A 24,924-nucleotide genomic window follows, 5' to 3' on the forward strand; every position below is an offset into this window, starting at 1 on the left:
ATGCCAGGATGGGGAAATCATGCATGCCAGGATGGAGGAAACATAAATGCCAGAATGGAGGAAACATGCATGCCAGGATGGAGGAAACATACATGCCAGAATGGAGGAAACATACATGCCAGGATGGGGAAAACATACATGCCAGGATGGGGAAAACATACATGCCAGGATGGGGAAAGCATACATGCCAGGATGGGGAAACATAGATGCCAGGATGGGGAAACATACATGCCAGGATGGGGAAACATGCATGCCAAGATGGAGGAAACATGCATGCCAGGATGGGGAAAACATGCATGCCAGGATGGAGGAAACATGCATGCCAGGATGGGGAAACATGCATGCCAGGATGGGGAAACATGCATGCCAGGATGGAGGAAATATGCATGCCAGGATGGGGAAACATGCATGCCATGATGGGGAAACATGCATGCCAGGATGGAGGAAACATGCATGCCAGGATGGAGGAAACATACATGCCAGGATGGAGGAAACATGCCACGATAGGGTACATTTACCAGGAAGGGGAACATTTACCAGGAAGGGGAACGTTTACCAGGAAGGGGTACATGCTAGGAAGGGGGACATTTACCTGGATGGGGCTACATTTACCTGGATGGGGGTAAATTAACCAGGATTGGGAACATTTACCAGGATGGAGGACATTTACAGGAATGGGGTACATGCCGGGATGGGGGAACATTTACAAGGATGGGCAATATGTCAGGATGGCGTACATTTACCAGCACGGGGGAACATGCCAGAATAAGGTACATTTACCAGGATGGAGGACATTTACCAGGATGAGGTATATTTACCAGGATGGGGCCATGATGGGGGAAATATACCAGAATGTAGGAAATATATATCAGGATGGGGGACAGGTTTACCAGGAAGTGGCCCAGGAAGGGGGACATAACTACACAATGAAAGGGGAGGGGAGCAACTCGTACATCTTTATGGGATTTCAAGATGTTCAGACTTTTAAATGTAGATGTGGATTACAGGGTGACATCTGATTGCATTCCAGGCTAAAATCTCTGTCTAATATGCTGCAATTTTTTCCAGAAAGATCAATCCAACTGCTGTGTCTGAAAAGGGCAGTGGCAGTGGCCAAGCTTCAATTTGTGGTAAGCATGAGCGTCATGCCCCCTGCTGAGGAGAAGAGAAAACTGCAAAGGTAAGGTTACAAACAATTATTTACATAATAGGATTGGTTGGCACTTCGGGAAAAAAAATGGATTTAGGGCTACAGTTTGGGCACTCGGCCTGTAAAAGGTTCGCCATGACTGTCCTAGAGTAACTTATTATTCTGTTGTAAAAATAAAAGAGGTAAAACGTCTATAAGAACAAACGTGTTTTTGATCCTGGACTGGAACCTTCATCAGATTCTAGACGCATGAACTCCAGGATCGGATACCATTTGTTCTTATAATATAGAACATTTGTACCATTTTTACACAATAAAATAAGTTATTCCTCAACTTTGGAAGTGGAGATCTGTTAACGTCAAAAAATACTCTTGTCTCGTGGCCCCCCCCCCCCGACTACACACTTTCTCCCACCCACAAACTACCTCCCACCCAATCCGTCCCAATCAACTCCCCCATCCCATTCACACCTCCTCCATTCACAACCCTTCTCCTTCCCATAACCATCCTCTGGACCCCTCCTTCATTCTTCCCTCCTTTCTTCCTCTTGTTTTCTTTTTCTTGCTTTTCTTTTCCTTCATCTCTCCTGGGAATGAGCCTCTATATACTGGGTCGAGGTTGAACCTACTTTCAGTCCTCAGGGTTTGGGGATACTTGTATATGTTTCTGAAGCTATGTTTAGCATGCCTTTAAGTGAAGTGTGGAAGCTCAAGAAAGCGAAAATATTTTGAGGAGCGAAAGAGGGATCAGTAGGAGTCCCTACATACATGCGGGAAAAAAGTGAAGTCCGCAACTGTGTTTTCCTACAAAGGATATAGGATAGCGGTGTTATTTTCTTGGTTTCGTTGACCTTTTTTTTTTGCACCACCAGAGAGAGACGCGGTGGACAGGTTTTAAGAAGGTTTAGTTAAGATAGGATAAGAAGTAAGATTTCAAGTAATACATAAGGATGCGAATTGTGTCATGGAACGTTAAAGGCCTGCAGTCGCCACACAAAAGACGAATGATATTGAGGCACTTAAAGAAGCTTAAAGTAGACATTGCCCTACTTCAGGAGACCCATTTGAAAAATCAGGATTTCACCAGAATGTGCAAAATGTGGGTGGGAGAAGTGATGGGATCCTCAGCCCAAAATAATAAAGCAGGTGTGTTAATACTACTCCATAAGCAGGCAAATTGTAAGGTAATAACACAGGAAAATGATGGAGATGGGAGAATACAAAAAGCTTTGCTTGATACCCCATGTGGATGACTCAAAATCTATAATGTATATGCACCAAATGAGAGTAATAAGATTTTCTTCCAGGAATTGGAGAGGCAGGTTTCAGAGGACCCTGAGAGGAACATAATAATAGGAGGGGATCTTAATACGGTAATGAACGTCAGAGAAGATAGGTCGGGCACAGGACACAAACGCATGGTAGCCAGGACACATGACAGGGTGCTGAATCTATTCACAGAACATACTAGCGTAATAGATGCTTGGCGAAACTCACACCCGGCAGACCGAGAGTACACTCATTTCTCCCACGTCCATAGCACATGGTCCAGAATAGATTATTTTCTACTAACACAGGGTCTACTCAACAAAATGAGGAGGATCGACATACACGATCTGGTGATATCAGATCACGCCCCATTACTCCTAGACCTAGAAGAAACCTACCCCAAGGGAACAGACATACTGTGGAGATTCCCTTCACCCTTAGCCCAGGACGAGAACTTCCAAAAACTGGTGAAAATGTGGTGGCAGGAATATACATGGGATAATAAGGCGCATGAGGAGAACTCCCATTTATACTGGGACACAGCTAAGGCAGTACTAAGGGGAAGAATAATGGGATATGTGAAAGCATTGCGAAACAAAACAACTAAAGCATACACTGAAGCCAGCAGAAGGACCAGAGAAGCATACACAAATTACATTAATAATCCATCTATTGGTAATAGGAACAAGTAGATAAAAGAGAAAGCAGAATTTGACTTGTGGTTGGACAGGGCAGAGAGGATGAGGGGCCAGAGAATTGCATCACATTATTTTAGATTCGGGAACAAGGCAGGTTCGCTTCTCGCACGAATGGCAAAGGGAATAACTCCTTTAACATCCATAACTCATTTGAGGGACCCATCTGGGGCTAGTCACAATGACCCAAAGAAAGTCAATGACATATTTGGAGAATTCTACAAAAAATTGTATGAACAAGGGCCAGCAAATGACACAGAAGGAGGCATCTTCCTAAACAATCTGTCATTACCCACAATTACGGAATCGGACAGGGAAATGTTAAATGCCCCAATAAAAGAGGAGGAAGTGAGAACAGTTGTGAAAAACCTTAAAAATAACAAGGCCCCAGGCCCCGATGGAATGACGGGGGAATTTTATAAAATACTACAGGAAGATGTTATGCCCACTTTGGTAAAAGTTTTCAACTACACTCTCCAAAATAAAATTCTACTACAGTCTGGCCATATGCCGTATATAAAGGTAATACACAAACAAGGAAAAGACCCCTCGGACCCTTCATCATACAGGCCCATATCGCTGATAAATCAAGACATTAAAATAATCTCTAAAATCCTGGCAGACCGGCTAGCATTGATCCTCCCATCGATAGTAGGACCACATCAAGTGGGGTTCGTTAGAAATAGGTCAGCAGTATTCAACATTCGCACAGTGTTGGCGGTACTAGATGGAACAAAAAGACCGGGCCTGATAAAGGGGAACCCTGCGTTATTGGCCTTAGACGCGGAAAAGGCCTTTGACAATGTAAATTGGCATTGGTTAGGGCTAGTATTAGATAAATTTGGCATAATGGGTACTTTTCGGAACTATATGGAGGCACTTTACGCTACGCCTGAAGCTAGAATTTCCACAATTGGCTTTCTGTCAAAATCTTTTCAGCTACAGAAGGGGACTAGGCAGGGGTGCCCCCTTTCCCCTCTTCTGTTTGACTTGGCCCTTGAACCACTAGCCCAATACTTAATAAAATCAGAAGATTTCTCAGGAATCAAGGTGGGGAATAGTGAGATAAAACTAACCTGCTTTGCAGTCGATATGCTTTTATTTATGTCAGACCCAGACAACATCTGAAGAAGGTAATAGACAAACTGGCGTACTTTGGTTCCTTTTCAGGCTACAGGATAAACATCAGTAAAACTCAGATTCTACATTTGACACCCCTGGGAAATAGGCAAGGTGAGGGAATAGAAGTAGCCATAGCCCCCCACTACATCACTTATTTAGGAATTAAAATAGGCAGAGACTCAATGTCAATATATAGATTTAACTATCCACACCTAATTGAAAAAATAACTAAAGAGCTAGACAGGTGGAAAAATCTTTCCCTGTCCCTGTTTGGCAGAGCACATCTGATAAAGATGATCAGCTTCTCCCGCTTGCTCTATCCTCTACAAACTATCCCCTTACTGCTGAAACACACCGATATCAACAAGTTGCAAAAAGCGTTTGTAAATTTTTTATGGCAGGGAAAGAGACCAAGAGTATCCTACTCAAAGCTGTGTCTACAGAAAAAAGACGGAGGGGTACAAATGCCCATGATTAGATTGTACAACTTAGCGGCACTTGCCAGACATATAAAAGACTGGATCAATGGGACAACCTTCTTTTCTAACGTTCAGCTGGAGAGGGAGCTAACAAGCCCTTTTAACTTGGTACCGGTATTACATATGAAGCTAGATAAAATACCAACGTACGTGAAACAGAGCTGTTTAATAAAGGACACGGTGGGGGCCTGGAGAGCACTGAGAAAACTGTATAGACTCCCTTATTGTCTTTCAAAATTTACCCAGTTGTGGGAGGATCCAAATTTTATTCAAGGGTCTCAAAACAAATTATTTCAAGGATGGAAGCAGAGGGAGATACGGAGATTGGGTGATTTACTGAAAACAGAGGAGGGGAGAGTTCTGAGCTGGACGGAGGTATCGGAAAAATTTAACATGGAAAATCACCATTACCTACAATATTTACAAATAACAACACATTACACATCAGTGGTAAAAGAGGTCGGGAAGGCTGAGAAGAAGGGGAGTTTTGATGCATTGATTGGTCAGGGAGCGGGACATGAATCCCTTTCGATCATATACCAACGATTGAGAGATCAAGTACAGGGCCCCTGGAAAGAGCAAATATTTAAAACCTGGGAGGCGGCTCTAGGCGATCCGGACATCTATGATAAAATTCTAAGGGGGTTGGAATCTGTTAAGAAAGTTATGATAAACGAACAGTGGAGGGAGATGCAATTTAAGCTAGTACATAACGCAACATACGCCTTTAATATACCACATAGCAGCTCACCAGTGCATTTCTTGGACCATTGCCCTAAATATGGACTCCATAAAGCAAAACTGTTTCACTGCATATGGGAATGTCCACAGGTGAGGGGGGTATGGGAGGAAGCGGTGGCGTACATATTGAGGATTTGGAAAGTAGTTATACCCGTCACCCCTCAGGCCTGATTGTTTCACTGTATAGAAGCCCCTACAGAAACTGATAGAGCAAGTGCTCACATTCCAGGCGTAATACACATAGTATTGCTTAGCAACCACATGTCCAAATATATTAACACATGGCACTCCAACCAGCATAATTTAAACACAACCTGGACATCAGTAGATGGCCAATTAAGGGAGTGACAAAGATACTAATAAAATACCAATCTTTATTTATTTTCCATTAAAACACTAAAAAATAGCATAAGGTACTGGCAGTAAATAGAGAGACACAGACAGTTAACATATTAAGTCCCAATAAATAATCAGAAGAGTTTTTAGAATCTGGGATATACACATCAAAGACACCAGGTGAATGTATATTGACCCTGAGCCAAAAAGAACCATTCATTAAAGACAAGTGCGATTCTGTGGTTCTACCAGCGTTATTAGTAATACATCAAGAAATGACTGATGGGCCTTCCAGGGGGGTTAGTCGGATCCTTGTGGATTTTAGGAATCAGGTATAATGCCGGGAGGTGTGGGTGGAGTTTCTTAACAGTGTCAAGACACACAATGTCTTTACATTCAATGGGAGGGTCTACCTACAAACCCAGGGTACTACCATGGGGGCGTGTTGCGCGCCTTCCTATGCCAATCTTTTTTTGGGGGCATGGGAACGGCAAATCTTTGTGAGTGATAACAACTTGTGTACACATCAGGTCCTGAATTGGATCAGATATATAGATGATGTGTGGTTTATCTGGGAGGGTGAGGTTGGAGGCTTACAGGAGTTCATGCAGTGTTTGAACTGCAATGATCTTAACATCAAGCTTACCTTTGAATATGGCCGTAGAATCAATTTTTTGGATCTTAAAATTGTTGCATTACCGGATGGCCTCCTCTCTACACAAATTTTCCGTAAGCCTACGGCCACAAACTCTCTTCTCCTTGCCTCATCTGCCCACCCCAAGAGTACTATCAAAGGGATTCCTGTGGGTCAGTTCCTCAGGGTCAGGAGAATTTGCTCTGATGACAGCAGTTTTCTGGCTCATTCGGAGGATCTGGCCGATAGGTTTGAATCCAGAGGTTACAGTCGGCGAATAATAAAAAATGGCTTTAAAAGAGCGGCAAAGTCGACTAGGAATTCTCTCCTCTTCTCTAACACAATAAAACCAAAAAGTGATCAAGTGGTACGCCTTATCACCACGTATAACAACAAGTGGGATAAAATGAAAGCAATTATCCAAAAACATTGGAACATCTTGTTGACGGATTCTGTTTTGAAGAAAATTCTTCCATCTCGACCATATATGATAGCCAAACGTGCCAAAAATTTAAAAGATGTACTGGTACACAGCCATTATGAACCGGCTCGGGCTGGCACTTCTAGCCAGGTGTTACCGGTTGGCTTTTTTCCGTGTGGCCTTTGCAAGGCGTGCGCCAATCTTGTCAAAGCCAAAAAATTTCATAATTTTGATGGATCAAGTGAGTTTAACATTAGACATCATATCACGTGCTCCTCAAAAGGGGTTATTTACAGGATTGAGTGCCCCTGTAAAAAAAGTGTATATAGGTTTAACAACGAGGGAGTTAAAAATCAGAATCCGTGAACATTGTTTGACATAGAAAAGGCGAAAAGTGTGACTGATGAGGGTTTGTTAAAAACTATTCCTAGACACTTTAAAAAGTATCATGGCTGTAATGCAACTCTTTTGAAGGGCAAGGGTATTGATTTGGTGTCTATGGGATCTAGAGGGGGCGACCTAGGTAGGCTTCCTGCCCAAGTCGAGAGTAAGTGGATATATAGGCTGGGCACTTTGACTCCTAATGGTCTTAATGAAAACATGGGGTTTTCAGCTTTTCTATGACATCATTGTTGTTTGTTCCGGTGGGGCATGCTGTCCTGGATCCATATTGATATTTTTTGGTATATCTTTTCATATGCATCCCTACATTGACATGTCTGGTTTTAGTTGGGTGTTTGTGGTGGGTTGTGTTTTATATGTTTTTAATTTTCTGTTTTTTCAGCATATTAGGCTACCTTACTTGGTTTATTACCATCTATGGAGTGGGTCATCTTTACATCTATGAGGATATCCATCTAGGATGCCTGTCGTGACGGCCATAAAGAAAAAAAGAAAAAAAGAATTGTTGTCCTTACTATGTTACTCTAGTTATGATGCATTATGCAATCTTTATGCACACTTTTTTATGATAATGTAAGGTGGGCATGCAGTCTCTTATTATCTTTATGTGCAGTTTACTATAATATTTGATTTGCTATATCTGTATACACAGTCTTAAATGACGGATATAATGGCTTTGGTGCTTGTCCATTTTGGAAATATTTATGTCAGGTATGAAACAGTAAAAAATATTTTTGTCTATTGGCCGAAGGGAGAAACTAATATTTGAGACATCTGGCTTACTGTATTGCCATGGTATGATTTATTATGTAATATAGTGGTATTTCCCCAGAAGTCAGTATAGGATTGTATGTGTAGCATTATGTCACATATAGTGCAGATTAAGTCCATTATAATATCTGACTATATTCATCTATATATATGGCTTCTAGTAAACTGTCATAAGGGCTGCAGTGTTCATGTACTTGGAATTATTTATACTAGGCATGCAACAGTTAAGGCTATGTGCCCACGCTAGAATGTCACTGCGGATTTTTTTGCCTGAAAATCCGCGACTTTCGCGGCAAATCCGCACCCGCGGATTTGCCGCGGATTTACCGCGGATTTGCCGCGGATTTTGATGCGGATTTTTTTTTTTTTCCCCATTCAAAGCCAAAAATCCGCACCAAATCTGCACCAAACAATTGACATGCTGCAGATTTTTCCGGATCAAAATCCGCGGCAAATTCGCCGCGGAAAAATCCGCAGCATGGGCACAGCATTTCCAAAATGCCATTGAAATGGCTTGGAAGTGCTGCTGCTGCAGATTTTCGGCAAATCCGCGGTAAATCCGCGGCAAAATCCGCGGTAAATCCGCGGTAAATCCTGTAGCGTGGGCACATAGCCTAAAACAATTCTCTGTACTATTTATTTTGCCGTTTTCTAAGTGCAGCCAGGAATCCAGTGCGCGTGACTGCAATGCCGACTGCTGGCTTCCTCTCGTCGCGTCAGATGGCGTCCCGTGGTTTCCATGACTCACTAACATGTGGGTTGTGACATCACGGCCACGTGATCGCGGCGTTCTGGAGGCTCTTTGTATTCAGCGGTGGTGGTGATTGTTGCTATGCGCCGCTAATTGGATTAATGCTGCTTCTTGCTCCGATCGGAACACGTGATCGGGGTTTGCCCTCACATTGGCCACTCTGCTCTTTTTAAACCAGCCTGCCCCTCACCTCTGACACGCTCCTCGAAAAAGCTATTGCGAAACACGTGTCGGAGTGTGAGGGTCGCAGCAGTTCATCAGTCCCCAGGTGATGTAATCTGAATGACTAGTACACTGTCCTGTTTGCCTTCTCCATACTGTGAATGGTTAGTGACTTGTGCGTCTCTGTGCTTTCTCTCTGCGTTTCTTACACATTCACTAGGCGTCCATGCCCTGTTTTTTGTGTGAGGAACCCCACATCCATATACCCTTTTTTTTTCACTTATTTCCATATTATGGGCATGTGATTTTGGATGGGGTACTAATTAGTAAAAATGAACTATTTCTTGATATATTACTAATAACGCTGATAGAACCACAGAATCGCACTTGTCTTTAATGAATGGTTCTTTTTGGCTCAGGGTCAATATACATTCACCTGGTGTCTTTGATGTGTATATCCCAGATTCTAAAAATTCTTCTGATTATTTATTGGGACTTAATATGTTAACTGTCTGTGTCTCTCTATTTACTGTCGGTACCTTTTGCTATTTTTTAGTGTTTTAATGGAAAATAAATAAAGATTGGTATTTTATTAGTATCTTTGTCACTCCCTTAATTGGCCATCTACTGATGTCCAGGTTGTGTTTAAATAGTATTGCTTGTAGTCAAGAAATGCCTACTTAGGAATTGGCTGATAAGACAGACTCCGAGCAATACAAAAATAGTGGATACCCTAAAAACAATAATGATGTACGACAAACTGGATTCAGAGAAACATAAGGAGAGGTCCACTAAAAGATTCTTCAAAAAGTGGAGAACATTTATTGAGCAAAGCTTCACACAGACGGAAATCACCCAGTTAATTAAAGCATTTGAACACACGTCTTGGTATTGTTTGCAAGACATTGCAGGGACACTAGGGACACTGAAGATGGGGAGCATCCAAAGGACCAACTGAATTGAACAAATATGTTAGTTTGATAAGTTAAAGTAAATTATTGTTAAGATAATTCTATGGAGATGAAATTGTTGAGACAATGAAAAAGAAAATGATGTAACAGAAGCATTGTACGATCCGGAGACATTTTATGGAATGTAACAACATGTTCTCTTGTTGATATGTGCTTGCTGACATCAAATAAAATATGTTTAAAAAAAAAAAAAATACTCTTGGTTTTACATTGCTTGCTTTGATATACTATCACTATGACACAGCAAACATGGAAGCCGGCACAGAATCACTTCTGCATGTCCAGATGTAAAGCATGCCTATCGCCTGCATTATCCAGTGTCCCTGAAGCTAGCGATAAATTGACCACAATTGCAGGAGGTTGCTTTGGTCCAACGGTATGTTTTCTATAAGACTTCTTATCTGTACAGAACAGCTTTTTGTTGGTTACATCTGAATTATTTTATTCTAACATGTCCCATTGTAGAGATAACAAGTTAATGCTACTTGTTACAGAACTGAATGACTTGTGTCCAGCCTGTGCATCATTCTACATCAGAACTACAATGTCAGGGAGGCATCATTCTCTTACAGTATATAATGACTGCAGATAGAAACTAAAACATCAATTTTATTAATATCAACTAAAAGATTTATATTCTTTAGGCAATGGCAGTGGATAGGGTTGAATAGCGATAAAATTAGAGGCAAAAAAAATGGCTTCTAAGGTAATCTAAGTGCCCCAAGTATCCCGATTACATGGTCAGCGATAATACTTGGTTAAACTGCTACAAACACAAGGCTAAAATGGAATACAGCAGATATATAGGTTGAAAAAGTCATAGGTCACCCTTTCTCCACCAGTACTACATTGTCTATTGTTGGATTCTTTATATCCCACAATGCCATCTGTAGTGAGAACAACATCCTGCCCTTTTTAAATGCATTGTCTACCATTACTATCTCTTGTAGTCAGGCATTCCACAGTCTGACTGCTCTAAATGTAAAGAACCCTCCTATTTAGCTGCTGGAATTTCTGTCACTGTCATCTCACTGTTGTAGAGACTAGTGACAGGTTCTGTGCCAGAGTCTCTTTGCTTTGAGACTGCAGTTTAAATGTATTCCCTTTCCTTTGGGGAGGAGAGAGTTAATGTCAGTTTTCTTTGCCAGCAAGCATCCTCATCACCTTCTCAGGTGTTTCCGGTTTGGACCACTCCCAGTTGCTATATATACCCTTTGCTCCCAGTAGAGGGTGCCGGTTATTCATATTCATTTGGATGCTTGGCCAGGAGGTGGAAGGAGCTGGTTGAGCCCTCTCTGCAAGTTGCTGTGGTGGCTGCGGTCTTGGTGCTGACTGCAGCTGTCTGTTGTTGTTTTCCCCTGTTTGTCTTTCCTTTCCGAGGTGTGTTATTAGTGCAGTGGTGTGGCTAGCGTCCCTCACTTGCCAGCTCCCTAGCCAGGGCTATTACAGGGTCTGCAACGGTCTCAGTTATCCTGTTCGGCAACAGGTGCAGAATCTGTATAAGGACTGGCTAGGAGTGTAGGGTACAGCTGTAGGTGAGTGAAGATGTTGCATCTTCCCCCTCACTAGCGCTAGGGCCACTGTTGTTAAAATGTCCTCGGTGTACCCCTTGTGTTGTGCGTCGCATTGTGCACCATATTTCTGTGTCACTTAGCGTGACAATCTCCACACATAATGAATATCCCCTTGCGCTCTGTAAGGTCTTTGGAAGGAAAAAGTCATGTGGCAGTCCTTTGCATTGACCACGGCAGGAGACACAATTGCACAATTACACATGTAAGGCTATGTGAGCACACTGCAGATTTGTTTGGCAGAAAAACGCACCCTCTGGCAGAAAAAACACACCCAAAAAACGCATGCGTTTTTATCACGTTTTGGTGTGTTTTTGTCTGCGTTTTTGTCCCTACGTTTTATAAACATTATCGATGGCAAAACACAGGGAAAAACACAGGGACCTGCAGAAAAAAAAGTCACATGCTGCTTCTTTTTGCTGCAGAAAAACTGCAGAAAAACCTGTAAGGACAAAAGAAGCAACGTGCACACAGCAATTCAGATTTCTCATAGACTTTGCTGGGGAAGGACTGCATGAATTTAATAAACACAAACTGCACTAATTCCGCACCAAAAATGCAGCAAAAAAAAAAAAGCAGTGTGCACATTATAGATAGCGGGACCCCCACAATCATACTCCACAGACGCCGAGCAGAGAACCTACAGCAATCACACCCCCGCACATATCCAGTCTCACACACACACATCTGATCTCACACACACACACACACACACAATCAGATGGCACATGTAAGGCTATGTGAGCACACTGCAGATTTGTTTGGCAGAAAAATGCACCCTCTGGCAGAAAAAACGCACCCAAAAAACACATGCGTTTTTACCGGGTTTTGGTGCGTTTTTGCCTGCGTTTTTGTCCCTGCGTTTTATAAATATTATCCATTATCAATGGCAAAACACAGGGAAAAACACAGGGACCTGCAGAAAAAAAAGTCACATGCTGCTTCTTTTTGCTGCAGAAAAACTGCAGAAAAACCTGTAAGGAAAAAAGAAGCAACGTGCACACAGCAATTCAGATTTCTCATAGACTTTGCTGGGGAAGGACTGCATGAATTTAATAAACACAAACTGCACTAATTCTGCACCAAAAATGCAGCAAAAAAAAAAAGAAGGCAGTGTGCACATTATAGATAGCGGGACCCCCGCAATCACACTCCACAGACGCCGAGCAGAGGACCTACAGCGATCACACCCCCGCACATATCCAGTCTCACACACACACATCCGATCTCACACACACACACACACAATCAGATGGCACACACAAACATCCGATCTCATACACACACACACACACAATCAGATGGCACACACAAACATCCGATCTCATACACACACACACACAATCAGATGGCACACACAAACATCCAATCTCACACACATTGCATCGAACACATACTCATCACATCCAGCGACATCAATTTCTTCTGGCTGGCAGAATCCTGAGAGGCAGTGGCGTGAAGGGACCTGTCGCAATGCTTGCTTACAGGTCTTGCGGACACACGTGACTTCCTCCCTGTAGCCAGAAGTATTCTGTAATGCTGGATGTAATGTGTGTGTTTCAGCATGTGTGTGTGTGTGTCAGCGTCAGAGTCAGCCAGAAGCAGGGCAGGACGGCGTGCAGCACAGCTGCTGGGAGCTCCCACCAGAGATCACAGGGAGGACCTGGGAGCCATGCAGACGCCCGGGGTGTGGTAAAAATGAGTCTCCTGGGAAGTGGGGTGTCTGCTTTTTTGGGGCAGTAAACTTACCCCCAACCATGTTTCTCCAAAAATAAGATCTCCTCCAAAAATAAGCCCTAGTTATTTTTTGGGGGGCAAAAAAGTATAAGACAGTGTCTTATTTTTGGAAAAACACGGTACAAATTTTTTACCTGCATTTTCAGCATCTAATGCAAGTCTATGGTGAAAATCCGCACATAAAAGTCAATCTACCCGCAAGAGAAATTTGACATGTTGCGGATTTGAAACGCGCACAACAGGTCCCTTTATGCTGAGTAAAAAAACATATCACAGTAGACATGAGATTTCTACAAATCCCATCGGAACTGTAAGACAATATGTTTTTAAGCAGTGAACATACACCACGTCATAAACCCACCAAATAAAAATCACGGGAACACAACCTAGAGGGCCAGGTTACTAGGCCAACATCTACAGTTGAAACCAGAAGTTTACATACACACTCTATAAAGATACATCTGCAGGTTTTTCTCACTATCTGACATGAAATCAGAATAAACCTTTCCCGTTTCGGGTCAATTAGGAACCAAAATTATTTATATTTGCCAAATGCCAGAATAATGAGAGAGAGAGAGAATGTCTAAGGCATTTTATTACTTTCTGCAAAGTCAAAAATTTACATACATTTCATTAGTATTTGGTATCATTGTACTTAAACTGTATGACTTGAGCAAACATTTTGGATCTCTTTCCACAAGCTTTTCACAATAGTTGGTAGGAATTTGGGCCCATTCCTCCTGACAGAATTGGTGTAACTGAGCCATGTTTGTAGGTCGCCTTGCTGGCACCTGCCTTTTCAGATCTGCCCATAAATTTTCAATAGAACTGAGATCAGGGCTTTGTGATGGCCACTCCAAAACACTGACTGTGTTATCCTTAAGCCACTTTGTAACCAGTTGGCAGTATGCTTTGAGTTATTGTCCATTTGGAAGACCAATTTCCACCCAAGATTTAAGTTCCTGGCTGATGTCTTGAGATGTTGCTTCAGTATTGCCGCATAATCTTCTTTCCTCATGGTGCCATCTATTTTGTGAAGTGCACCAGTCCCTCCTGCAGCAAAACAACCTGACAACATGATGCTGCCACCAGTGTGTTTCACAGTTGGGATGGTGTTCTTAAGGCCGCTTTACACGCTACGACATCGCTAATGCGATGTCGTTGGGGTCACGGAATTTGTGACGCACATCCGGCTGCATTAGCGATGCCGTTGCGTGTAACACCGCAAAAACGTTCAAAATTGCTCATCGGTGACATGGGGGTCCCATCTCAAATATCGCTGTTGCAGCATGTACGATGTAGTTCCTCGTTGCTGCGGCAGCACACATCGCTCCGTGTGACGCCGCAGGAACGAGGAACCTCACCTTACCTGCCGCCACCCGCAATGCAGAAGGAAGAAGGTGGGTGGGATGTTATGTCCCACTTATCTCCGCCCCTCCGCTTTGATTGGGCGGCCGCTTAGTGACGTCGCTGTGACGCCGCATGGACCGCCCCCTTAAAAAGGAGGCGGTTCGCCGGTCACAGCGATGTCGCAGAGCAGGTAAGTAGTGTGACGGGTCCGGGCAATGTTGTGCGCCACGGGCAGCGACTTGCCCGTGTCGCACAATCGAAGGGGGAGGGTACCCACGCTAGCGATATCGGTACCGATATCGCAGCGTGTAAAGTGGCCTTTAGTCTTCAAAGCTTCTTCCTTTTTCTTCCAAACGTAACAATGGTCGTTATGGCTAACATTATGGCAAAATACAGAATTATGCATAGTCCACAATTCTTTTCCTGAAATCTTGGCTCATTTATTTTGACTTTCCCATGATGCTACACAAAGATGCAGTGTGTTTTAGGTGTGCATTAAAATACATCCATCGGTGTGTCTCTAATTAACTCAAATGTTGGCAATAAACCTATCAGGAGCTTCCAAAGACATGACATAATCATATGGGCTGTCCCATATTGTTTAAAAGTATAGTACTCTTAAGCGGGCTTTACATGCTGTGACATCGCTAGCAATTGCTAGCGATGTCGAGCGCGATAACACCCGCCCCCGTCGTACGGCCGATATGTGGTGATCGCTGCCATAGCGAACAATATCGCTACGGCAGCATCACACGCACATCCCTGCTCTGCGACGTCGCTCTGGCCGGCGAACCGCCTCCTTTCTAAGGGGGCGGGTTGTGAGGCGTTACAACGACGTCACACGGCAGCCGCCCAATAGAAGCGGAGGGGCAGAGATGAGTGGGACGTAAACATCCCGCCCACCTCCTTCGTTCCGCATTGCCGATGGAGGCAGGTAAGGAGATGTTCGTCGCTCCTACGGTGTCACACACAGCGACGTGTGGTGCTGCAGAAACGCTGAACAGCATCGCTAATATGCAGAGAAGATTTTTTGTTTCAGGACGACCTCTCCGCAGCAAACTATTTTGGCCGCTTTTGTGATCGTTTAAGGTCGCTCGAACGTGTCACACACTGCGATATCGTTAATGACGCCGGATGTGCGTCACTAACGACGTGACCCCGACGATAATTCATTAATGATATTGCAGCGTGTAAAGCCCCCTTAAGTGTATGTAAACTTTTGACTTTGCAGATAGTAATAAAATGCCTTAAACATTCTCTCTTGCATTATTCTGACATTTGGCAAATATAAATAATTTTGGTTCCTAATTGACCTAAAACAGGAAAGGTTTATTCTGATTTCATGTTATAAAGTGAGAAATACATGCAGATGGGTCTTTTTAGATAGTGTATGTAAACGTATGGTTGGTTGCAATAGTCAAGTACACTGTACTAGGAGTTATGATTTTTTTTCCAAACTTCCAGGGGTGGCAAAACATGAAAGTTACCTCTGTAATACAAATCTTCAAGAGCCTTCCATGTCTCTGCTCTCGCCTCCCGGGAACTCTTACCAGGAATATGAGCATCTGGCCAATGCATCAAGTACAGATCTAAAAAGAAAGACATAATCTTATCACTAAAGTATGGAGAGTTTGCTACTTGTCCTTACCCATCCATAAAGTAGATTTATACTGTTGGATTTTAGGACCAAAGCAGTTGGTTGCACATAAACATTTCCTCTCTCTGGATCCCATCCCATCATGTGACACTTTTTGACAAGTTGGACTGATATCTCTAGGCTCACACTGTGGTCAGCAAGGCTACATAGTGTGCAAATTTTCAATAAAATTTACAAAACTTGTTTTTTTAGGGACCAGTTTACTTTTCAAGTGATTTTGAGAGGTCTATATGTAAAAAAAAAAAAAAAATTAGGATCAAATTTTAAAAACTACCCTTAACAAGGTGTTCAAATCTGCATTCTGAAAGTTTGTTAACCCTTCTGGTGCTTCACATGAATTAGAGGGAACCTGTCATGTCAGAAAACACTATAAGGCTATGTGCGTACACTGCAGTTTTGCACCTTCACCAAAAAACGCACCCTCTGACAGAAGAACGCACTTTTGCCAGAAAACGCATCCAAAAAATGCATACTTTTTGTGTGTTTTTCGCGGGTTTTTGTCCCATGGTTTTTTTTTAGTAAATAGTGATGGGTGGACTCACAGATAGCTGGGATTGGCGAATCTAACCAAGTTTGAAAAGAAAAAAATAGTTCTGGCTAGGAATTGATCCCAGGTATATGGCCGGATGCTAGTCCCCATATAAGTCTATGGGGACCAGAATCCAGTGCTTACAAATGGTGGTAGAAGGGATAGGGGGATAGCAGCAAGCGCGATACTTACCGGGCCTCCAGCTCAACTGGAATTGCTCCCGCTGCCATTCACTCTTCTTCCAGGGCTGCTCGTTAGCCTAATGCATATTCACTGCTTTCCCCGCTCATCGGCGTCTCTGACTGGCTGTATCCAGACCCCGTGCCCCAGACAGGATCTGTGATTGGTTGGAATTACAGACCCTGTTTGCGGGTCTATCGTGGCATAAAATAAATTAAAAAATTGGCATAGGGTCCACCCATATTATGATACCCAGCACAGATAAAGCCTACAGCTACAGGCTGCAGCCCCAGCCATGCGCTTATCTTTGCTGTGTATCAAAATAAGAGGAACTGCATGCATTTTTTTTTTTAATTATTTAAATAAATAATTTTTAAAAAATGATGTGCGCCCCCCCATGATAAAGCCCAAAAGATGGGGGCTGGTATTCTCAGGCTGGGGAAACCTGTGCTTTTTGGGGCCCTCACAGCATAAAAATAGCAGCCTGCAGCCACCCAGGAGTGTTGCATCCATTAGATGAGACCCCCCCATTACTAATCTATAAGTGAAAGTAAATAAACACAAACACCAAAAACAATCCTGGAAGACTCTGAGCTTGTAATGACATGACCATATACCTTTGAGGACCAAACTACCATACTATCTATTTGAAAGAATCTTCCATCTCCATAGAAAATAACTGTGGCTTTGCCAGTGACATTCATAGCCCTTCTTAAGGCCAGTTTCCCCTTCCCAAGGCCACATAGTGTTTCTTTGCCTTCATGGCTTTCTTTCTCACAGGTTTGTACTTTTCCAATATCTATCCAATCATGTGAATTTACTATAGGGCAGGGGTCTCAAACTCGGCTGGGTGTATGGGCCGCACAGAGGAAAAAAAATAATTTGGGGGGCCGCATTCTTTGCAGGACAAAGTGACATTTTTATTGGTACCATATATAATAATATATATTTTAATTTTTTTTACACACCTTGGGATCACTGATTTTGAACATTTTCACTTGTTCATTATAGCAAACGTGCACATTCTTTGGTTTTTTTTTACATTTTATTCCTTTTTTGTAATTAATAGTCTTACAATTAGCACTATATAGACAATTTGACCAACATCTTTTAGTAATGTTGTTGTAACGTGCCCATCCTTGTCCCCTTGTAGTATTGTGCCCCATCCCACAGTAATGTGCTCATCCTTGTCCCCATGTTATAGTAAGGTGTTCATCCTTGTCCCCATGTTATAGTAATGTGTTCATCCTTGTCCCCATGGTATAGTAATGTTCCTAATCTATAGTAATGTGTCCATCCTTGTCCCCATCCTATAGTAATGTCCCCAATCTATGGTAATGTGTCCATCCTTGTCCCCCATCTTATAGTAATGTTCCCCATCCTTGTCCCCTTGTAGCAATGTCCCCATCCTATAGTACTGTCCCCATTCTATAGTAATGTGCCCATCCTTTAGTAATGTGCCAACCTTGTCCCCACCCTATAGTAATGTCCCCAGCATTATCCCTATTCTATAGTAATGTTTCCCATCCTTGTCCCCTTGTAGTAATGTCCCTATCCTACAGTAATGTGCCCACCTTGTCCCCATCCTGTAGTAATGTCCCCATCCTATAGTACTGTGCCCACCTTGTCCCCATCCTATAGTAATGTCCCCATTCTATAGTCATGTGCCCACCTTGTCCTCATCCTGTAGTAATGTCCCCATCCTATAGAACTGTGCCCAACTTGTCCCCATCCTGTAGTAATGTCCCCATTCTATAGTCATGTGCCCACCTTGTCCCCATCCTATAGTAATGTCCCCAGCCTTGTCCCCATTCTATAGTAATGTGCTTATCCTAGTCCCTATCCTATAGTAATGTGCCCATACTATAGTAATAATGTCCCCATCCAATAGTATTGTGCCCATCCTTGTAAAGTCCCAATCCTATAGTAATGTCCCCAGCCTTATCCCCATCTCATAGTAATGTGCGCACTTTGTCCCCATCCTGTAGTAATGGGTCAGCAGCTCCCCTCAGCTTCTACAGACGCCGGAGTGAAGCTGAGGGGAGTGGTCTGCGGCCCCAGATCCACAGTGATTGGAAAGATCGGTCACAAGGCCGGTCTCTCCAATCAGAGCTGGGGGCGGGTGAAACACAGGTCACCCAGCTCCAGCCAATGATCAGGGCTACAGCTTCCCTGATCTTGGCTGGATTTCAATGTTTCAGCAATTTTGAATGGCTGAAACATTAGTGGCTGTGATTGGCTGAGCGGCGTTCGTCAGCCAATCACAGCCTCCGTAGGTCTGGGGAGGAGACACCACCCCTCCTGAGGTCCCCTCCTCCCCGAATCTAAGGTATTTGCAGCGATCACAGCCACCAGGGTTGCGATTTCGCCATGACGTACTGGGTATGTCATGGGTCCTTAAGTACCAGGGAGCCATAACGTACCCAGTACGTCATATGTCGCTAAGGGGTTAACGTCCAACACACACACACACACACACACAAAACATTCTCACCTGTCCCGTGCTCCCTCCGCTGCCTCATCTCTGCTTCGTGCAGCCCCCCGGCCCGTGCCCCTGTTCACTATCATGGCAGGTGCAGTGTCACTGTCAGTGATTTATGTGAGATTATTGTATTGCCGACAGCGCCGGCAACACATTCAGCTGACATAAAGTGCAGACAGTGACACTGCACCTGCCGCGATAGTGAACAGGGGCATGGGCCGGGGGGTCGCACGAACTACCCTGAGGGGCCGCATGCGGCCCGCGGGCCGCGTGTTTGAGACCCCTGCTATAGGGAGATTGCAATCGAAATCTCAAAATACTGTAGATAGAACTTGGCTGTACCAACTCTTAACTCTGGGTATTAAGGGAAGTTTGGTGTCAATATGGGTGTCTTAGGGCCTATGTAATTGTTCTAGTTCAGTCTATTATTTTTAATCAATCTGAACAAACTTCTTTAAACCTGATTTCAATTTACCGCTATGGGATATTGTGTGTAGACTGATGAGACAAAATATGTGTATGTGTATCTAAATAATATAACAAAATGTCTAAAATGTGCAGGGCCTGATAGAATAATACCGTAGAGATTTAATTTGTACAAATAATTTACTTTTATCTTATATGAACAGATTCAAGAAGTAGGGAAGAAACAAAATCCCATCCCTCTTTTATGAAGGTCATTTAAATTCCACAAACTCTAAATTCCTGGCAGGGAAGCATGGGAAGTGCATGAACAACTGGTGGGGTCATCCCGCAGTGGCTTCACTGTGTCTTCGGATGGCTTCTCCTAGTTATTTTCATGGCATTCTAAAGACGCAAGGACTTTTTCATGAAGAATACAGGTTTTCAAGAAAAATCCTGCATTTACGATATCACTACACAGGTGAACTAATCTACCCTTTTAAGAAAAAACATTGACAAGTGTGATAAAACCACTGGATTAACTGATGATTTTGCAACTTGAAAAACCAGTGAATAACATAAAATTATTGGCAAACAAATAACTAGTAAGCTTTAGCTGCTGACTGTAGTTTTAAAGCCTTCTGCACTCTGTATATCATTATGCATCTTGCTAAATATATGACTGCATTCCTGCGGTGGGAGAAAAAGAAAAACACAATTCAAAAAGGGTTTTTTTCAACGTTTTAGTAGAGATTTTTTGTTAATTAAGAATTAGTGGTAGGATTGCAGATTTAAAGGCAACCTGTCAGGTCCAATATGCATCCAGAACCACAAGCAGTTCTGGGTGCATATTGCTAATCCCTGGCTAACTGTCCCTGTGTCTAGTAGCATAGATATAGAGATCTTTAGAAAAAGTATTTCGAAAGATCCTTTATGATATGCCTATGAGAGCAGGGATTAGTCGCAATGGCATTAGTTCCCCCCGACTAGTCTACCCTCTTAGCATGTTAGCACAAACACAGGGGTGTGCTAACATGCTATTCAATGCCCACTGACCAGTAGCATTGGCGGTGATGTGCACACTTGCATTCATTGTCACCGCCTCAGATGCTGGGTTTATGGTCAGTGTGCATGATCAGAAGTCACCGCACTTCCGGTCATGCACACTATGAAGCCAGGTGTATGCGTACCGGCTTCAGAGAGGTCTAGTGTGCATCACTGGAAGTGTTGGGGACTTCTGATCATGCGTACTGAGCCTAAACCCGGTGCAGACAACGGACATTGGTACAAACGTCACCACCAATGGGGGCCTGGAATGCACACAAACTCTCTGTTCACCTGAATAATTGGTTAGTCATTCTGGGTGAGACTTACAAGAGAGAAGAAGCAAGATTGAACCTCTGAGGGAGAAGCTGACACTCCAGAGAGACTGTGAGAAACCCCAAATACCCTGAAGAAGGACTGCTGGAGGATTGTGACTTACCTCCCAGGATATTTATGCCATTACTGGACTAGTTTACCCTCCGTGTGGTGGACTATATTATGGATCTTCTGAATTGCTTGGAATAATTGTTTCTTGGATTCTTCACCCATCTCTTGCTCTGTTGATTGTGTGATATCGGAGAAGGACCCCGTCACTGGTTATCCACCAACAGGACTATCTTTCATTGCTTAGTGTGGCACACACAGACACACAATGCAAAGATTGAGTCTACTTCTCCTCTTTTTATCTAGTTTAAGATGTGATTTTCATATTGCCCACACCTGTTACATGCCACAGCTGAGTTTATTTCAAGCATGTGATGCTCGTTCAAAGTTTTTACCCACAATTTTACAAAGGTGCCAAAAATTGGAGCCAACAATTTTGACCGGCCCAATTTAAGAGTTTTGTGTGAAATTATCTCTAATTTGACATTCTTTCTCTGTTTCTTTGTGGTGTTCCAATACACAACAAGAAAATAAACATGTGTATAACAAAACATACATAATTGTAATAATTTTCTGGAACAATTTCAAGCATGCCCACACTTTTGGTCATGACTGTAACACTAGATGCCCCAAATTGTTTGGCCTCATTAAAATAAAAAATCTTATACTCACCTTCCGTGCTGGCGCCATTCCAGCGGTGTTGACACTTACATTACTGTGGCTCACATGAGGTTGCGACGTCACTCGAATCCAATCACCTCCGACTTCTCTTTCCCAGTCTTGGGACAAATGATTAATCAAAAGGAAGTGAGAGCTGCAACTTCCTGTTGATTAATCATATGTCTGATGGCGAGGAGAGGCAACGACTTATAGGGAGACCGAGTAATGTGCATGCCAACACCACTGGAATGTTTTAAAGGGGACAAACATGAGGAATTAAAAGTATGTGCACACTACATTTTTTTCAGGAGGGTTAACCCGCTGAGTTTGGCTAGAGTAAAACACTCTGGGAAATGCTGGTGTTCATTTATTTTTTTCCTAAAGCGTCTTTTTTAGAGTTTCCTGAGCACTTTTGTCAAGGTTTTTGTTGCACCTTTTCTATTGATGTTTTCCCACATTTTTTAACTGCATTTAACAATGAAAATCGGCTATTGGTTTTCAAAGATAAGACGCTGACTAGACCCTCAAAAAGGCTTCTAGGCATCCTTCAACGTCTTTAGAGGCTTCCCATTGACTTATATTCTAAAGTACAGAGCATCTTCAGAGCGGGAGATACTTGAAGAATAGGCAGCAGTCACGCTGTACAAAGGGCTGGTAAGAAGTAATACAGCGTATTCCCCACTAGGTGGCAGCAGAGTAGAGAAGGAGAGTCAAAGTAACACTGTAACAGAAAGGAGGCTGAAGTACAGCAGAGTAATTTTAGCAGGAAGTTCACAGGCGAACCACCAGGGGGCAACAGAGTAGTTAAGTAGTCAGGGTCAAGCAGGGAAGTCAAGTCACTGCTGAGGGAGGATCAAGATCAGATCAGAAAACAGAACTGAGGTCGGATACCGGGAGATCAAGTATGCAGAGGGAAACACAAACGACACAGGGAACAGAAGACAAGACCGGTGGGTGAGGAGACACAAACACGGGAAGGAGGATGAACCAGGATGGGTAAACTGACAGGAGCGGTAAGTCAGGGACTGGGACAGATGGACGAACGGGGGAGGGTACAGATCAGGGCACGGTAACAAGAAGTCAGATTAAACAGAAACTCTCACCAGAGCCAGTCACAGGCTGCAGAGCAAAACTATAACCAGCGCTGGAATGCAGGTGCAGCGACCAGACCAGTGTCTCCTGAAACCAGAACGACACTGATGGGAGTTAACCCGTGACATGACTAGGCTGGGTCTGAGAAACTCTGGAGCAGGGAATACCGGTCCTTGATCATGACAGCAGCTCACTTCTTTTAACCCCTTGGCATTTTTGGAAACCTAAAGTAGTTAAAAGAAGCTGAAAAGACTGAACATATGAACAGTAAGTTGTTTTTAAATAGAATTGAATATGTTCATTTTTTGAGCTTGTAGATTCCACTTTTTCAGCATGCACCAAGCTGGTTTTGCAATGCAGTTTTTGCCATCATGGTTTGGACAGGGATAGCACATTTTAACTTTGTGCTTCACTCAGGGAAACATTAACCTTGCAATGTACAGGAAAATGTTTACACCTCTCAAGGTTCTAATCTGCACTAAACATTTTGGGTTTTGCATTCTTGACCGCGTCATGTAGGATGGCATATTCTATGTCGTACCCTTAAATCACTGTGTAAGTACAATCACACATGAAGTCCTTTGTACACTACCTAACACTAGAATGAAGTTTTAGGTGTGACTGTCTCATAAACTCACACCCCGCAGTCTTCTCTAATCTTACTATAACTATGCCACTTCAAAGTGTCAAGTCCTTCCTGGCAGAGATGTTAGTGACCTGAGCCTGTCGGGTAGTAATCTGCAACAAAATGATAATTACACGTTGTGCGGTCACGGATAGTTCTGGGATGCAGAAGATAATGAGACGGCACTTTGTAGATGGAGCTTGACATTGTTAAGTCCTTAAACCCTTGTTTTCTTTTGAAAAGACACAAGCCTAAGCTCCAAAACATTTGCAAGGGTTCAGATACTTGGTATTTCTGTCATTATTGACTTTCATATGCTGATGACTGGGATAGTCATCATGAGAAAGCCGCCACCGTGTAAAAATCAGGGCACGAAATTATGTTGTACATATTCATTAGGGAAGCAATCACTCTCATTCCAGAGGGAGTGATCTGGTAATTTTGAAGGGTTTTGTACCTCTAAACCTCAACTCTGTCTTTCATATCATTGACGGGAATTTGCGAGTCTCCCATAGAAATGAAACATATGAAATCAATGGACGGCAGCAAGTGGCGCTGTTCCTGTAACTTGGACGTTGTGCAATCAGTGTAGATCACTTTGGTGTGCTGTTTCTGTAACTCCTATTAATTTCTATGGGACTAACCTAAAACGTATAGGCAGCTGCAATTGGCCATTTTTGTAGCCCAACGTCTGATAGCCAAGACCTAGAAACTCAGCCATCAAAGGCAGCAATTGTAATAGCCCTTAAATTATATTTAGTTTTGATGTACTTGTTTTGGCAAATTCAGGAGTTACTCAACTAAAGCAAACACATTTAGGGCTCATGTGCACATACCTGCTGAATATTCTGCAGTGGTTTGACAGCACATGTGCGCGTCAAATCGCTGCAGAAACACTGCATAACGGATGCCGTTTTTTTGTAGAAAAAAGCCAATTTCATGCACTCGGGATACAGCCCCCATCATAGACAGAGTGGGAGCTGCATCCATTAGCGCACTAATTAATTGACATGCTCATTTTCTGAACGCATGGATTTGGGCCAAAAATTTTAGCACTTTATGTGTTCATAAAAGCATCATGCGCACGTATCATGCACAATCTTCATATATTGTGCAGGGGACGCAGGACGCATGCATTTACGCTGCAGTGCAATACGCAGCGTAAATGCATGTAATTACGCAACATGCGCACGAGCCCTTAGGCTATGTGCCCACGTGGTGCTTTTTTGCATTTTTTTCATGCAGTTTTCTTTGCATAATCAATAAAAGCAGGAAAAAAGCATGCCAGCAAAGTCTAAGAGAATCCT

General features: G+C 43.1%; 1 protein-coding gene across 2 annotated transcripts in view; it reads right to left on the minus strand.

Annotated features, from left to right (window-relative positions):
- LOC142250124 (glyoxal reductase-like) overlaps positions 1–24,924 on the minus strand; it is a 244,615-nt gene that overhangs the window by 128,158 nt on the left and 91,533 nt on the right. For both annotated transcript variants that reach the window (XM_075322213.1, XM_075322214.1), the window contains exon 4: positions 16,050–16,151. In XM_075322213.1, coding sequence (XP_075178328.1) covers positions 16,050–16,151 — 102 coding nt within the window. The remainder of the gene's footprint in view (positions 1–16,049; positions 16,152–24,924) is intronic.

This window comes from Anomaloglossus baeobatrachus, chromosome 8, assembly GCF_048569485.1.
Source record: "Anomaloglossus baeobatrachus isolate aAnoBae1 chromosome 8, aAnoBae1.hap1, whole genome shotgun sequence".
Classification (NCBI taxonomy): Eukaryota; Metazoa; Chordata; class Amphibia; order Anura; family Aromobatidae; genus Anomaloglossus; species Anomaloglossus baeobatrachus.